A 15,866-nucleotide genomic window follows, 5' to 3' on the forward strand; every position below is an offset into this window, starting at 1 on the left:
TACGAACCAAAGAAATATAAAGGAATGGAAAACAAAAACACAAATACAAATCTCAAATGAAATCAAGCAACACACTTTACTGATCGAAACACAAGAATGATTTTAATGGAAAAAGGAAACAAAACCTAAGACACTGAGATGATGGAAAGAGTATAAAAAAGTGATGTGCTTATTGCATGATGAGCCTAGGAGAAGAAATGGAAATCTAAAAAATGCCAGATTTTAGCATCTGTGAATTCACTGAAGTCAGCTCCATGGAAGAAATCACACCCCCACATTTTCAGGGAGTTGTTAAAAGCACTATCATTAATAATTGACTCGTGCAGGTGTATTTCACTCAGACACAATTCTCAAGTGGCTAGACATATATCCATCAACAGAACCTCCGGGCAGAGCGCTGACAACTCAGTGGGATCACCCAGCATTCACCTTCCTCCCCATGGGGAAAGAGAAAGCTTTTAATGAGACCATAAAAAGGCAACAGTGTGAATCTGAGGTCCCTGAATGAAGTATCCCATTTCAACTTCATCAATATCCAAATTCAATTTGCCTTGCACCTGTACTTGATAGTTATGGATTGTTAATTTTGAACAGCATTATTGTAATTCCATCTTTGGCTATGGTATCAGGCATGGCCAAATGTCTTTGTAAACTGGTCACAACAGTTGCTCTGAATCCCAACCGTTCTGGATCTCTGTACACGGTCTCCCTCCTCACCAACAAACAAATGTAGACAATTGAAGTTTTATTCTATGTGATTTAGATCAATCAATGCCACACGTCTGAAGGGTATTATTGTAACTTTAATAGAAAATTGAATAAATTCTGTACAAAGACCAGTAAGGGAGAATCTTCCCTAGAACGTAGAGAAGTAAGATAAGGAAATGGATGAGGGTAGTAAAATTATTTCAAAAACTATGCTTCTTGGAAAATATTCTACTAGCTTGCCTCCTTAGACTTAGTGAATAAGGCAGGGAAACTATTTCTTTGTCAATTCTTAAGGCTCTAGGATAGCACCTGTCAATCAGTTTTTAATATATATGTGGCTTTCTTGGTGGCTAGAATAAGCGAATGCAACTCCTATAATATCTGTAGGAGAGGAACAAGAACTGGCCCTAAGAAGGATACCCCATAATATCTCCAGAAAATAGGACACAAAAAAGTTACATTGGCAGTAACTGAATGTAACAGTGCCTTTTCATACCTGTTAGTGGGGAATGGTGGAGAATATTCCTTTCTTTTGAAGAACTAATTTTCTGTCTACAATCTCCTTAAAATGAGGAGCCTCCAATACTGCCATTTGTTCTTTGAGCAGAAGTTACAAAAGAATGGTTCGTAAGGGTTGAACAGCATGGCTATCATTTTTTATTGTGGTTGTGGACATTGAGCGCTTAGAAGAAAACATACTAAATAAATCAGAGAACTTAAAAAATGAGTGGTTGCATAGCTCTGTGCTTAATTTAAATAAGGGCAACACTAAAATCAAGTACAGAAGAAAAATTTCCTTAAGAACTAACCATGGAAATTGCCTCAGATTGATCTGAGATGGGGAAGTCAGTACTGGAGGCAGGCTTTTCCAAAAAAAATAAATAAATAAAAGGCAGAAGGAAAAAAATACTAAAGTGTGAGAATTTAAACTTGGGCTCAAGAATATCCACCTCCAAAGGTCTTTCTTTTTGTTCAGAATAATTGATGTTAATACAGATATATTTTTTAAAAAGCTTATCTAAGTCAGAATTGCCACCCAGCTTACAGAGACAAAGACTTGGAGGAAGTATTTTAAGTTTTAATTGCTATGGTTAATATTCCTGTACTGAATACAAATCACTTTTGCTCAAAGATCTACACCAAAGGAAGCATCAAAGTCCATCTGATGCTTCCTTTGGTGCCCGTAAATGATTACCTTTCATTCATTACAGATTCCTGGGATGTTAAAGATGTAATTTAAAAATGCATAATTAACAGTGAAGAAATATAATTCATAGTGAATTTAACAATGAAGAAAAATTGTCTTCATGGTGGACTTTTTGCATTGGGGTACCAAAGGAAGGTTTTGCAAACATCGAAAAAAATGACTGTCACCGATAGAAATAAGAAACAAATAATAAATTGGATATATACAATTAGAGATAACTCCCTATCTCTATCTCTAAATGTCTAGGAATTTGTTTCTTACAATAGAATAACTTTAAACACTTTCTTTATTCACATAATATTAATAGGATTCTTCCCCCCAAATCAAATAGTGAAGGTCCTGTGAGCTTTGTTCAGTACAAAAGGAGTTTATTGTATTTCATTGATTCTACTATGTGTACTTTTTAACCTCTCTGGAATTGGGATGGGTCTTAAAATCAATACGATAAGAAAGTATTGCACCTTACCTCAACTGGCAGCTTTCTCCGCCCTGTCTCAGTCATATAGAAAATAATAGTGCATCTTCTAATTGAAGGTAACTTCAATTCAGTGACATACAGTTGCAAAGGGACTCTTCATTATTTGAATGTGACAATGCACAGAAAGTCCTGTTTTCAGTTGTGGCATCAGATTTACTACTTTATAATCACAGGTCTCGTGAAAAAGATTTTACGCCCAAAGTCTGGCAGGAGCGAAGTCTTATTTGAATTGTTGTGTAGGAAGATCAGACATGCTCTTAAAAATTTAATCCTTGAATTATATTAAACTTTGTAATAAGCAAGTACAAACAATAAGTATCCAGTTTCTGCCACACATGTCCCAATTTTGGCACAAGTGTCACAGGAAACGTCAGAAAAGTATCTTGGTGGAGGGAGGGAAATATTGAGTCATCGATGTCAGGAATTTGCTGCTGAAATTCTATCTCCCCCAAGCCATCTGATTACATTAAGTTGATGTTCCAAGGCAGTCATGAACAGTCAGCACCTTAGTGCTGAACAGCCAAAGCACATCCTCTCCAAAAAGAGATAACGCTACACAAGGTGCTGCTGGGCGGTCATTGACAATGTATTTACTTCAGAGAGAAATGGCTGTCAGGTGACCCACAGCAGCAGGAAATAAAGAACAAGAGAGTGAGGAAGATGAAAACCAAACAAAAATAACAGACCCAAACAGATAAAATCAGAATGCTCCTCAGCAATGAAGCAATGTGACCAGCCTCTCAGGTGGCTTTTTTCTCTTCTCAGCCCCTCTGTGGTTCATCTTAAAAGAATGCATACTAGCTGTGTTAAGAATCAGAGTCACTGGCCAGGATTTGAGATTTCTGCCGCAGGGAGCGTGAGAACACATGGTACAAAACATGGCCACAGGTCAAATGCTCTGTGTGTGCAATTTTCTCTATGAATCTCAATGAGTTGAAGGAATAGGTTAGATGGTCATCTGAGGTCACTTGAGGTCTGCTTTCTGAGTGACAGTTTATTATCCTTACTTTCCTCTCTGAACCACCAGGAAAATCACAGAGAGTGAGTGGAACAAATGACCTTGAGGAAAAAACAACAGAAAAACAACAGAGCAGGAGTGGGGGAAATGGCTGTAGCAATCAAGAGTATTAAAGACAGTTCAAAAATAAGGTTGGAAGTTACAGAAAAAACAAAACAAAACAGCAACAACAACAAAACCCAGAGAGAAACTAGCTAATAGGCATCTAAAATTAGGGAGCCCTGAATTGCCCCAGCTGATGATGCAGATAAAGAATAGACATGGTTATATAAATGATGTTAAATATCTGTCTGTAACGAATCATATGAAATTGGATAGCTGGCTATATTTTCACCAAATTTGAAGAATTCTTTGGGGCTGATCTGATTAAAAATGTAGAGCACATGATATGGTCGAAATTCTCTTTGGAGGTCTAAGAGGCACACCTTAACTTATTTCCCTGGGAAAAGAGGGATTTCTTCTCCAGAAGAGCTTCAGGCTTTGATCAAATTACTCCTCACATGGGCAACTCTGTAGTGTGCTCTTTTTTGGCAAGTAGCAGCAGGAATTTATTTAGCTTTGGTTAATGATTCTCCCAAGCAATGCAGCATGAGCCAGCTGGTTTATAATATGGGAGACTTGGAGGGCATTCAGACAATAAAGGAAGACAATGGGAAAAAATGGAATGGGAAAGCCCAGGTCAGAGATACCATGCAAACACGAGAGAGGCAGCAGGAGCTATGGAAGGTGGGTAAAGAGGTGTAGACATAGACCGGCCTTGGGAAGAGGGAAGACGTTCCAGGCAAGAAGAGGCATTTAAACCTGGGAAAACCATCCAGCTGAGCAGCCATTCTCAACTCTTCACTTTCATCACACCATAAGGAAAGAGGCACAAAGGCATTTACTGAAAATGCCAGCAATGACTTATTTCTTGGGGAAAATTGACCGCACATCACTGAAAAGCACTACAAAAAATGTCGAAAAGTTTTCTCACGTCCCACAGTGCCCATGTTTATACCATCTGTCAACATAAGGAGAACCAAAGTGATGAAGAAATGAAAGCTTCAAGAAAATAAAAGTTCTAGATTTTGTGATTTCTGATGGGTTACACGGTTGGAATTTAAAAAAAACATTCCCCCCTCAATGGAGACTATGTTCATTATAAGAAATAATATCTAAATTATAGGATCTTATTTGACTATTTCTTCTTTACTTTTATGAACAGCTCTGCATGGAAATAGCATAAGAGAATTCCTGCAAAACACAGGTGTTCACATTCTTTTATTTGCTTATTTGCTTACTTAAAGCACTTTGCCTTCTTTGCTGAGAAGGTGCTTTTAAAAGAAGAGTCAGATGATAGTAGCAAAACACACAGCAAAACAATTTTGATCAGAAACATAGGGCGTTAGGGTTTTCAGATCATAAATAATAGCCAGTCAAAACCACAAACAGATTAGAAGAGAGGAGATCATTTTTACCAACTGTCGGGGTGGTAGCTGCACTCAAGGAATTGGTGGATGATATTGAAGAAGTGCTCTCAGCCCGGGCTAGGGGTGCTATCGGAGGAGGGCTGGAAGAATGGATGGGAGGGCTGAAAGGTCGGGGCTGCAGGGAGAAGAAAAGAAATGGAAAGTTAGATTCACAGGTCTGCCCTCCATATTTTTAGCGTCTCCCGGCCCCAGATATGACAACTCGGGTTCTTAAAAGAGAACAGGTGGCACCATTTTTACACTGAAATTGATTATATCTGTACAGGAGCTTGTGGATGGAGCTAGAGGAACCATCAACCGTGATGCGCTACACTCAACAGGAACATCACATTTAGAGAAGCTGAGGTCTGGGGTGTGGTCGCTGATGTTTCAGGAGGATGGCCTCTTATGCCCCCAGGGACTAAGCAAGTACCATAATGTGAGAGCTTATACCCATTGAACGATATTTGAATACAGAATACTGTCCTGTGCTAGCTAAACCAGATCTCAGGGACATCACCAGTCTGTGACTCCTGTGTGCAGATACCAAAGACATTTACCTCTGCCAGAAGTCTCTTAATTGTTCACACAGAACGTTTCCCACCCCTCAGCCTTAAAACATGATGCAGGAAACGTCCAGAAAAAACTCATTGGGTCATACCACCCTCCTTTATATTCACATAGTATGCCTACCACCAGTAACTTCTCTGTAGACGGGGACAGAAATCAGGACTTGCCCTCCCTTGGAATCTTCCAAAATCAGATAAATATGGTGAAAGGAAACACCTCCCGTTCTAAAGGATTTAGCACAATTGAGCATTATTATCTTAATTTTCATCAAACTCACTGTAGACGAACTAAGGGCCCCAGGATCCTATTGCTACTATTTTCGACCTTGGCTTGAAAGATGATAGAGATTTGAGGGCAACTGAAATGTACATTCTGATGGCAGTGACTGTCTTTCAGATGTCACCTGTCAGGGCCATTTGTTCAAGCACTGTAAGTAAGACTTAGACCTGAAGTTGAGATGACCCACGTTCAGGCACTTGGACTCCTGTTTGTCATTCCCACTGGATGCCTCTGAGCAGGCCAGGGCAGAAGGGGACATACCACATCTCCGACTCCAGGCTTCCCTGGAGGTAGCTTTGGCCGAGACGGAGGCCGGGGAGGAGGTGGAGGTGGGGTCGTGGTGCTGCAAGGAACCAAGGGGGTGGCTGGCCGAGCAGGGGATGATGCACCTGAAAAACAAGCTGGTGTTAAAAATGGCTAGGAACGCAGGTGGCCAGAAGTGCTGTCATCACTGGATCCCGCCTTCCCCATTCCCCGACACAGTGTCAATCACAGCCATTTGTTTCACCTCAGCAGTTAGTACAGTCAACTCTGTAGCACATGGGGTTTAGGTGTTTTGTTTTGTTTTTTTCAATAAAGAAAAAAAATCACTCAGTTGAACTATGGTTGATGGCAGAAGCTGAAGCTCGTTGCCTTTTGTTGCCATGTGACACCCAGTGAAAGGTAAATCCTTTTATTACTCCCTGTGACAGAAAATATATTCTTAAGGCTCTTTTGGCTGGGTGGGTGGGTATCCTTCATTTTGACCATGGTACACACCAAACTTATGATAAATTCTCTTGATTTTTGCATATTCAGAATTTATTTATGTCCAAGATGAAAATGGAGGTTAGAACTTGAAAAAAAAAGATTTTTCACGTTATATGTATATATACATATATATAAATATGTGTATATGTATATAAATATTTATATATATAAAACACAGAAGAGAAGTATCCTTCTTACTGTGCTTCAAGATATGAGTGCTAACTTCGCAAGCGTAAGCAAACACTTGATGGTAAGCAAAGGACAAAATATAAGAAAGTAAATTAGATGTTACGTGCACACTTTGTGTGTAGAATCTTAACAGAAACACATTGAATTTAGAGGATTTTATTTTTCAAAGGAGGCTGCGTAGGAATCTGTCTGTGTAGAGGTTGCCTGAGATGATTTTTGTGATGATTTTTAAAAGAGCCTCTTGGATTTACTTTTCTGGCTGTCAATGACAAGCATGTGAAACACAGAGGACACACAGAGGTTGGCATGCACGCTGTTGAGCACACCAGAGAGGTCTCTAGACTCAGGGGTCTGCCTGTCTTCAGTCATCTGTCCGGGATACACGGGTAAACTACTCGGCTAACAACCTTAAGAAAGTCAAATCAATATTCCAAACTGTTCTTGTTCAGTCAGAGAAGTTCCAACTGCTCCTGAGGTTTTTTTTCACTTTGCTTAGAAGCACAGGTATCAAATCACTCCAAGAAAAGTCTAAGAAATTGTGACCCAGGAGAATATCTGTCCCCACCTAGCCTCCCCTCCAACATGCCACAAAACTCTGTTCTCTGGAGAATCCTAGACCAGCACCTCCATGTCCAGATTTTCAGATTCTCAAGGAACTTTGGAGTTGAGCAGCAAAACCCATCACCTCAGCATCTGCTCCCATCTTAGGCGTGCCCTGGAGGTGAAAATCTTGCTCCTTTGTTTAAACAATTTGAAATGTTGAGTGCGGTGTGTTTCTCTGTGTTGTTTATTCTAAGTGTAGTTTCATTGGTGCGAAACCCTACTAATTATTACCACCCATCCCTACCGATACCTCCTCTCCACCACTACCAACTTTTTATTGTCTACTCACTTTTTATTTTATTGGGCCAGTATCTATGCTAGGCATTTTACATGCATCATCTTATTTTATCCCCACAAAAAGCTTTGGAGGAAGGTACTTCTACTATCTCAGTGGAAAGTAAAGCTCAGAGATATTCAGTAACTTGCTCAAGGTCATGTAGCTCAAATGGTCAATGTAACTACAAAGCCTGAGCTTTTAAATACAGTGTCTTGTAGCTTTAGGTGGACCTTAGCCCCATATTTTGCACAAAGGTCTTCTTTTTGCATGGACAGACTGCATACTTTTCTCTCAATATAAATACTCTTAGACTTTGGCTAACCTTCTCTGAATAAAAGAATAAGGTATATTTTGACAGGTCCCACTACAAAGTTTTCTTTATACCCAGGATGTTTTCAGAAAACAGAAGTGACAGCAAAGAGATGGGAAATAAATCTTTACACAGCAAAGTCTTTGTCAGGAAGTTTTATGGAACTTTTTTGAGGGTTCTATTTTGCTGGAAAACCATGCTATAGGAGTGGGTCAAAATGTCTATCCATGGGTCTATTTCCAAGAAATAGTCTTCTGAGTCAATCTCAGGAAAAGGTCAGCTGCTTATCCTTTACTTACAAGTTCTAGAAGGGAAATTTAAAAATCCAGTTTCAGTAATACTTGGAAAACCAGTAAGGAGTTGTCATCGAGGCATCGTGGAATATTGAAAAAACTGATGAAAAGTCGGATGACCTGAGTTCTGGCCCTGCCCACCTCTCATCAGCTGTGGGATCTTGACTTCTCTGAGCCTCAACTTCCTGTTTTAAAAAATAAGACATGTTTCTACTTTGCAAAGGGGTTGTAACAATTGGAATGGAAAATGCTTATTAAAGTATTTACTAAACTATAAAATACTACACAAATGAAAGGCAGTTGATGTTGATGATGGTAAAGATTGTTTTTTGATACAGGTACAACTAAAAGCAAGGAAAAAAGTGCCTAGTTAACTGGTTTCCTTTTCCTTTCGGGGCACTTTTTCTTTACAGTTTTACTCACTTTTTCTTTACTGAACTGATTTCATTGATTCATTGTGCAGTTAGAAGACACCAAGGGAGTGTTTAAGAAGCAAAACCTGCTTGACAGAACCCACACATTCAGCAGAGAGCAGTCAGGGCCTAAGGAGTATTTCACAACTGTACTAAGGCTTCACACGATTTTGTGAGATTACACAATTATTTTGTATTGCAAGAATATAGAGGGTTATTATTTGTACATCTCTATCCTCATTCTTCTATCTTCAATTATACTTTCATTTTCCCTTCAAGCAGTGTTTATTCCCAAGAACAATGCTGGAAAATAACTGGACAACATTGTTTAACTTTAAAAATCACATGTACATCATCTGAGTTTTGTGAGTTCAAAAAAGTTGGCAACCATTGACGTGCTCTCAATCCATCTGCCGCTCTCAGCCTGGAGTTCCATCATAGCTTTGGTATGAGAACCGCATAAGGATGACTTCAACTTTCATCTCTCTTTTCATGTGTGTGCTCGTGGGTGGGGGAGGGGAGTGGGGGGGGGGGAGAAGTGGTAAATCGAATCCAACAGACCTGAGGTCAGACAGATACTGGCTTTGCTATTTATTGCTTTGTAACGGTGGCAAGTCCTATCTTTCAGTGTCCGTTTCCTTATCTGTAAAATGAGGCTAATACATCACAATGTTGTGGAGGAGAATCAAATGAATTAAAATATATGCACTTCGAAATATGTAAAGAATCAGTCTTTCCCAACTTGTGTTCCTTAGGACACAATTATACCATTGCTTTGAAGAAAGTATTAAATATATGTGGGAATGGTTTCACACTGAGTTTCTTTTTTGGTGACCAGCACATTAAAAGCCCTAAAACAATACTGTCCAACAGAGCTTTCTGCAATAATGAAAATGTTCTGGAACAAGTGTTGTCCAATAAGATAGCCATTAACCACATATGACCACTGAGCACTGAATTGTGCCTACTGCATCTAAATAACTGAGTTTTAATTTTAATTAATTACCATTAAGATTAAAATAGCCCCATGTGCCTAGTGGCTTCCATATTGGACATGTAGTTAGGAAATATATTTGGTTAATTCAACTCCAGGTAGCTCAAAGTTATTTGCTTATGGGGGGTTGTATGTGTGTGTCTGTTTGTGTTTAACATGCTTTAATATTGCTTTAGTTTCCCCAGTCGGGAAATGTTGCACTGAACGTTCTATCTTTACGGACACCTCTCTTTCCCTGGCCTCCAAACTTGCTGCAGGCCAAGAAAACACTTTCCCTGTTCCATCCCCTGGGCACACACAGCCCACATAGGAGAAGACATAGCCTTTGCCAAGAATCAGTGTCTGCATTCCAATAAACCAATGTGCTGGCCAAACTATGTATTTTAAACTTTTGCCATAAGGAAATTAAAGTTCTTGGAGCAAATTCTTAACTTCCAACGTTTTCAATAGCAGGTAACTCTTCTGATTCACGAGGCCTGAGTACTGTCTAAACTTGGTCAGTGGCAGTCATCTCGGTGTGAATGAAATTTTTAAAGTAGGCATAATGGTATCTAATTAAATATAGTTTGAGATATACAAGAAGAGTTATTCCCATCAGGTTAAGTTTTAAGAAGCAGGTAGTGATAAGCATTACGAATCTTTAAAACATGAGGCCGTATCCTATTGTTTTAATCCTAAATTTACATTTCTGCCAGTCTGTGTATATTTCATCAATAAAATATTAACGAGCAAATAAACTGGGACTTAATTAAGGAGATAATGGTGCACAGTTTTATTTATTCATGAGCTTCATTGGCCCAGTTCAGTCTTCTACTTAGAAATTCAATCCTTTAATACCAGCAAAGTATAGTTTTTTTCCAGCTCAGTTATTAAGAATTGATAGTCTTTACTGGTAACATTTTAAAGTAATTTTAAATAAGAATATGGAAACTAAACATTAAAACAACAGAACTCCCAAGGATTCTAGAAAGAAAGCTAGAGCTTCTCTTGTCACTCATTAGCTCAGTGGTCAATTCAATCAAACAAGCATCTCCCAGAGCCTTGTGGAAGGTGTTGGAGGAGCTGCGTGAGTAAAAAAGCTCCCTTCCCCCGACCAAAGGTGTTTACTTTGAGGAGAGCATAGTGGTCGGGCCACTGGAGAGAAGGCATTATTCCTTGAAAAGTTCTTTCAGAAGACTCAGAGTTTGGCCCAGGAAAGAGAGTCCCATCCAAGGCAATGGAAACATGCCCTTCTTTGACAGAGGACAACCAGCTTCTTTGGGGTTGAGGTCTGAACTGAAGGTTTCACCTAGGAGCCCTTTATTATCTTTACAGTTAAGTAAGACCCCCAAAGACCTAAAAAAGCAATAGAGGGTGGAAGTGAGGCTCTAACCCTCCAGAATTATAGAAAGGAACACAGAAGAGTAGGTTTGGAGAAAAGACTTTTGGTGATCTTGATGACACTGTGCAGTACAGGTGTGTGTCAGTCTCAAATAAGTTTGGGATATTTTGTCACTAAACCTTACAAGAGTGCCTGGAGGGCATAGTGGTTGAGAACACAGGCTTGAGATCAGAGAGACCCGAGGATGAATCCCAAGTCTACCACCTGCAGCTGTGTAAACTTGGGCAAATTACTAAACATCCAAGAGCCTTGGTTTTTCTATCTGTAAAATGGGGGAAATAAGAGTATTCACCTCATGGGGTTGTTGTAAGGATGAAATGATGTGCATAAAGTTCTTGGCATGAAGCCAGGACAAGAAACTATAGCTGTTGCCCTTATTGGCAAAATAATGGCTCTCAGAGGTCCTATAGTAAAGAAGCCTGCCGATTTTGTTTTAACATAGTTTCCCAAACTTAAATTTTAGTACTGCATTCTTTTCCCTTTCTGGTGGAGGAAGGGCACACCTAATGATATAAAACACTGATTTTGTGTGCAGTACAGGTGACTCTCCAGTCCTCTCCTTGATCGGCTTGGATGCTCTCACTTTAAAGCACAGAGCAGTTTGCAAACCAGAGCAAGCACTGAAAGATACTCCATTGAAAGCGGAAGCATTGATGACTATTCGAATAGAGGCAAACGCCTTTCCTTTCTGTCTCTTACTAGATCTAAATAACTTAAACTTGGTCGCCTCTTTCAAAGCAAATAAAAAACAAATAGTCCTTGACACCCCTGCAAAGGAACCTAAACCAAACCCACAGGAACAGTTGGGAAGGCACTGGAGGATCTCGTCAGACAAGCATGAGCACCAGTGGAATGAATAATGCAGAAGACGCATTAGAGAAAGCTGGGTCTTTCTTGGGTATGCTTGGTAGTTCCCATCCTTTCATAATTAGAGAGCACAGAATGAAGCTTCGAATAAGGGAAACCAAAAAATCAGATTCAATGTCAACATGTGCATTTAGAAGCCCAAAATGTACATTTCTGATAAACTGCTCCATCACCTGTCACTATACTTAGAGTTGACCCCATAGGCTGGCGAGCATGTCAAATGACGACATCAGAGAGCAGTTTGTTTCAGTGGCAGCTTGATTAGGCTGGGGGTGCAATAAGGCAGCCTCTTTCTTTGCTGTCCTCGAAAATCTCCTTTTCAAACCCTACTTCTTTTTCTCTGACGTCATTAGAGGAGTCAACATAGTTCTCCCACAATAAGGAAAATAAACAGAAAAAAAAAAAAAGAGAAGAAAACGCATTGATCTACAAAAACCAGGACTCTTGAAAAAAAATACAAACACAGATTTATAAGCTTATAAGTTGAATAATGCCTGAGGATCTAATGTATAACATGGTGACTATAGTTGATAACACTGTATTGAATGACTGAAATTTGCTAAGAGAGTAGAACTTAAATTTCTCACTAAAAAAAAAAAAGGTAACTATGTGAGGTGATGGACTGTGTTAATTAACTTGGTGGGCGGAATCCTTCACAGTGTGTGTGGATATCAAATCATCAAATTGTACACTTTAAATATCCTACAATTTTGTCAGTTATATCTCAATAAAGCAGAAAAAAAAAACGAAAAAAAAAAACCAAACAAACTAGGGCTCTCGTGGAGGCATCTGATGAGGAAATCAGACATTTAACATGAAACTCATTTGCTGTGAAACCTGTCTTTCTAGAACTCTTCCTGAATTCTAAACAATGACATCGCAGCTTTCTTTAAAAAATATATGCCTTATCTGCAGGGTGGAAGGCAGGGCACTCCTAAGGGCTGCGAGTGCAGGGCAGGACACATCCACAGACTTGCATTATGACCGTGAGCATTCAATGGACTAGGACATGCCACAGGGCACAGGACACCCACACCAAAGGAGGGACGGCTGAAGCTCTAAAGCCAGCTGCCAGGCGGGAGGAAGGCGTTGCTCACACTGCAGTAGCCACGGCCATTCCCGGTCACACGAAGCACACTCAAACATAAGACATACCGCTGGTGGTCCCCGTACCACTGCCCGAGCCAGGTCCGGGGGACGAAACCACAGTCCTGTAGGTGGGTGGTGGGGGGGCAGGCGGAGTTGCTCTCTGCCCCAGCCCCAAATCTTTAGGAGATGAGATTGTTTCTAAGTAATCATCTTTAATGAAGGCCTGCTCAGCGACTTTCTTCTGGACTTCTTCTAAGTTGAGTGGCGATGGTACATTGCGAGGAGGACTCAGAGGTCCTGGGGGGCCAGGAGGGCCCGGGGGGCCCGGAGGCGGGGATTCAGCTGGGTTGTCTGAGGCAGCTGGTGGGGACACCACCTTTTCCCTTGGAGTCAACTCTGGAGTAACACGTTCCGGGGATGTATCAGAAAAATGGACCCACTTTTCTTCGGCATTAACAGCAACAGACTTGGGGGACAACACAGGGCCAAAAATGCTGTCCAAGTCATTGATTGATGGTAGTTTTTCAATTTTGACCTCTGTGGCTGACTGGTCATTTCCTGTGGTTAAAGTAGTTGATTTTAAAATTTAATTGACTTTGTTAAAATTATTTGTATGGGCAGTGGGAGGGGTGAGGCAAAGCCTGGTAAATAGATTGTCTTGTGAGGTGCCTAGGTGGGCATATTTCACAATGGAAAATCTTGATTGGAGTTGAAGGGGAGGGAAGAGTTCCCTGCGTCTACAATATGAGTATCGCCTTTTTTGCTATTATTTACCCTTGTGTGGGGTGACCCGAGTTGGCTACTTCTACCATCATCGAAAGCACTTGAGCACGTGACTGCCCTCCAAGGCTGCTCACAGGCATGCAAAGTGTGGTCATTCTGAGAAGGCAGTGTTAGGTTCACAGAAGTGTACAAGCTCTGGAACTGGAAATTCCAAAAGGGAGGTCCCTTTGGAAAATCTGGCCTACTGAAATACAGAGGACACAACCGAAAAAGAACTGATAGCTGGAAATCACCCTCATTTGATAAAGATTGTCTACTCTGGCACATTAAATGAAAATGTTTCGTGAAACTAATGACAATATCTGTTAGTTAAAAAAAATTATCACATCATAATTAGTTGTCTATCCTCCACCTTGAACACACCAGAAACACGGCACAAAGATTATTTAAAGAGATATCCCCACATGAATATTTACAAACATACACATACACACTCCACACACCACACACACATAGGATAATGAGAATACATTTACTACTCATTAGAACTGTTACATACATACCTGTTTAATAGGGAAGAAAATTATAAAAACATCTTTATAATTTCTTTTCTCAAGTCTAACCTGTTAACATCAAAGGCATAACTGATATCTCTCTATCTGAAGTCCCAAAACAAAAAAGTCTGTTTTGCTTAAATATTAGCATTAGCTATTCTTTTTAATTCTTATCAGTAATAAGAGAAAAAATTAAAACCATCTTCTACAGCTTGGCAGGAAATACTTGATACCAATTGAAATGTGAAGAAGTGTACCTTTTACTAACCGAGGTTATTCAAATTAGAAATTGTTACCTAAATAATTGCAAGGCGTGAGCAGAAGCCACTTTACCTTTAAATAACCTAGCTATAAGAGCCGGCTTAGTATTTCCATATTTCACATTTGAAAAGAGTTAACCTTCAAGGTTCCAAGGCTACAGATAAATGGGATAGCAGTTTGCATGGGCCACAATATTTATAATTTTGTTGCTGGTAGATTTATTTATCTCTAACACATTCATGGGAATCCAAGGGGCCAAAATGATTTGAACTTGCAAACACCTTTACCTGTGACACTCTGGATGACTCTCTGTTGGGTCTGAATCAATGTAAATTTCATAAATGACTATGTCTTGCATTTGCTCTTGTTGATAAATACCCCACTCTGCAGCTATCAAACTCACCAGGCTGCATAAATAGCTAAGGATGAAGCTGCAATAGAATTCCAAAGGTGATGAAGAACTGCATTCTAAGGACCCAGGCACATAAAATAACTACTACTGCTTTTGACTTGCTAGTCCAGTAAGACTAGGTAGATTATAAACTGTAGGAATACATAGTATTGATTTTAATAGATGGTAAAGATGTGCCTTAGAAATTATCTGTCTAAAGGCATGCAGCAGTTCCTTGCCATATTTCATCATCCTTACACATCTCTTTGCCGTGGGATAATAAATACTTTAATAACTACTGGGAAAAATTCCCACCACCCAAGCTTACCTGTATGCTGCATATCCCGGGAACCATTTTATTGTCATTGTGGACGACACAGTTTTAATTCTAGAAAAAAACTTATTGGTTCTTGGAACAATACAAATTATGCCTTTTAATTTGTAAACCATTACAGTGAGATCCAATGAAGTCAGATGTCAATTGAACAATGACTTTTGATATTGAGTTTGTTTTCTTCCATCTCACAAGTAAATGTGGCCTTTGTTCAACAACATTATACAGAGAAAAAATGAGTTGGGAAAGTGAACCCTTTTGTGAAACCTGGGAGTGATACTTTAAAAGAAGTCTACATAGTGAAATGTAATGGCAATAAAACTAAACGCAAACAGTTTCATGTTTAGTCTAGCCTATAGCTTCCAACACATCAAGAGCATGTTGACGTACGGGGCCACTGCTGATTTCCACGTCATCCCAGAACAGAAAAAATAGAGCTTACCTGGTCCAGTTGTTAAGGGGGAGCCTGTTCGGGGTGGGGTGGCTGGTACGTGTTTTGGAGGCAGTGGTGGAGGTGCTGCCAGGAGATAAGAAGCCAAGCATTGAGGATCACACTCTCCCTAAGTTACACAGTATCCCCTAGGTAGTCAGGATTGGGGCTTTCGCTCATACTTCTGCTATTGGAAATGGAATAGCCATTAACAATCCATCTTCTTTAAAGTTCAAAGCTAAGGGATTGAAGCAGGACTCATTCAGATTCTTCCATTTTATGATAAGAATTTGTCAAGA

At 39.8% G+C, this 15,866-nt stretch overlaps 1 protein-coding gene across 24 annotated transcripts in view; it reads right to left on the reverse strand.

Moving 5' to 3' along the window:
* SGIP1 (SH3GL interacting endocytic adaptor 1) overlaps nucleotides 1–15,866 on the reverse strand; it is a 229,919-nt gene that overhangs the window by 62,703 nt on the left and 151,350 nt on the right. For 14 of the 24 annotated variants that reach the window (XM_082419352.1, XM_082419353.1, XM_082419357.1 and 11 more), the window contains 4 exons: nucleotides 15,580–15,654; nucleotides 12,941–13,432; nucleotides 5,970–6,097; nucleotides 4,869–4,995 (listed from right to left, as the gene is read on the reverse strand). In XM_082419352.1, coding sequence (XP_082275478.1) covers nucleotides 4,869–4,995; nucleotides 5,970–6,097; nucleotides 12,941–13,432; nucleotides 15,580–15,654 — 822 coding nt within the window. Of the gene's footprint in view, nucleotides 1–8; nucleotides 4,996–5,969; nucleotides 6,098–12,940; nucleotides 13,433–15,579; nucleotides 15,655–15,866 lie in introns of those variants that run through there. The other 10 variants (XM_082419355.1, XM_082419356.1, XM_082419347.1 and 7 more) reach the window with 2 other exon arrangements.

This window comes from Balaenoptera physalus (genome assembly GCF_965194825.1).
Source record: "Balaenoptera physalus genome assembly, chromosome: 1".
Taxonomy (NCBI): Eukaryota; Metazoa; Chordata; class Mammalia; order Artiodactyla; family Balaenopteridae; genus Balaenoptera; species Balaenoptera physalus.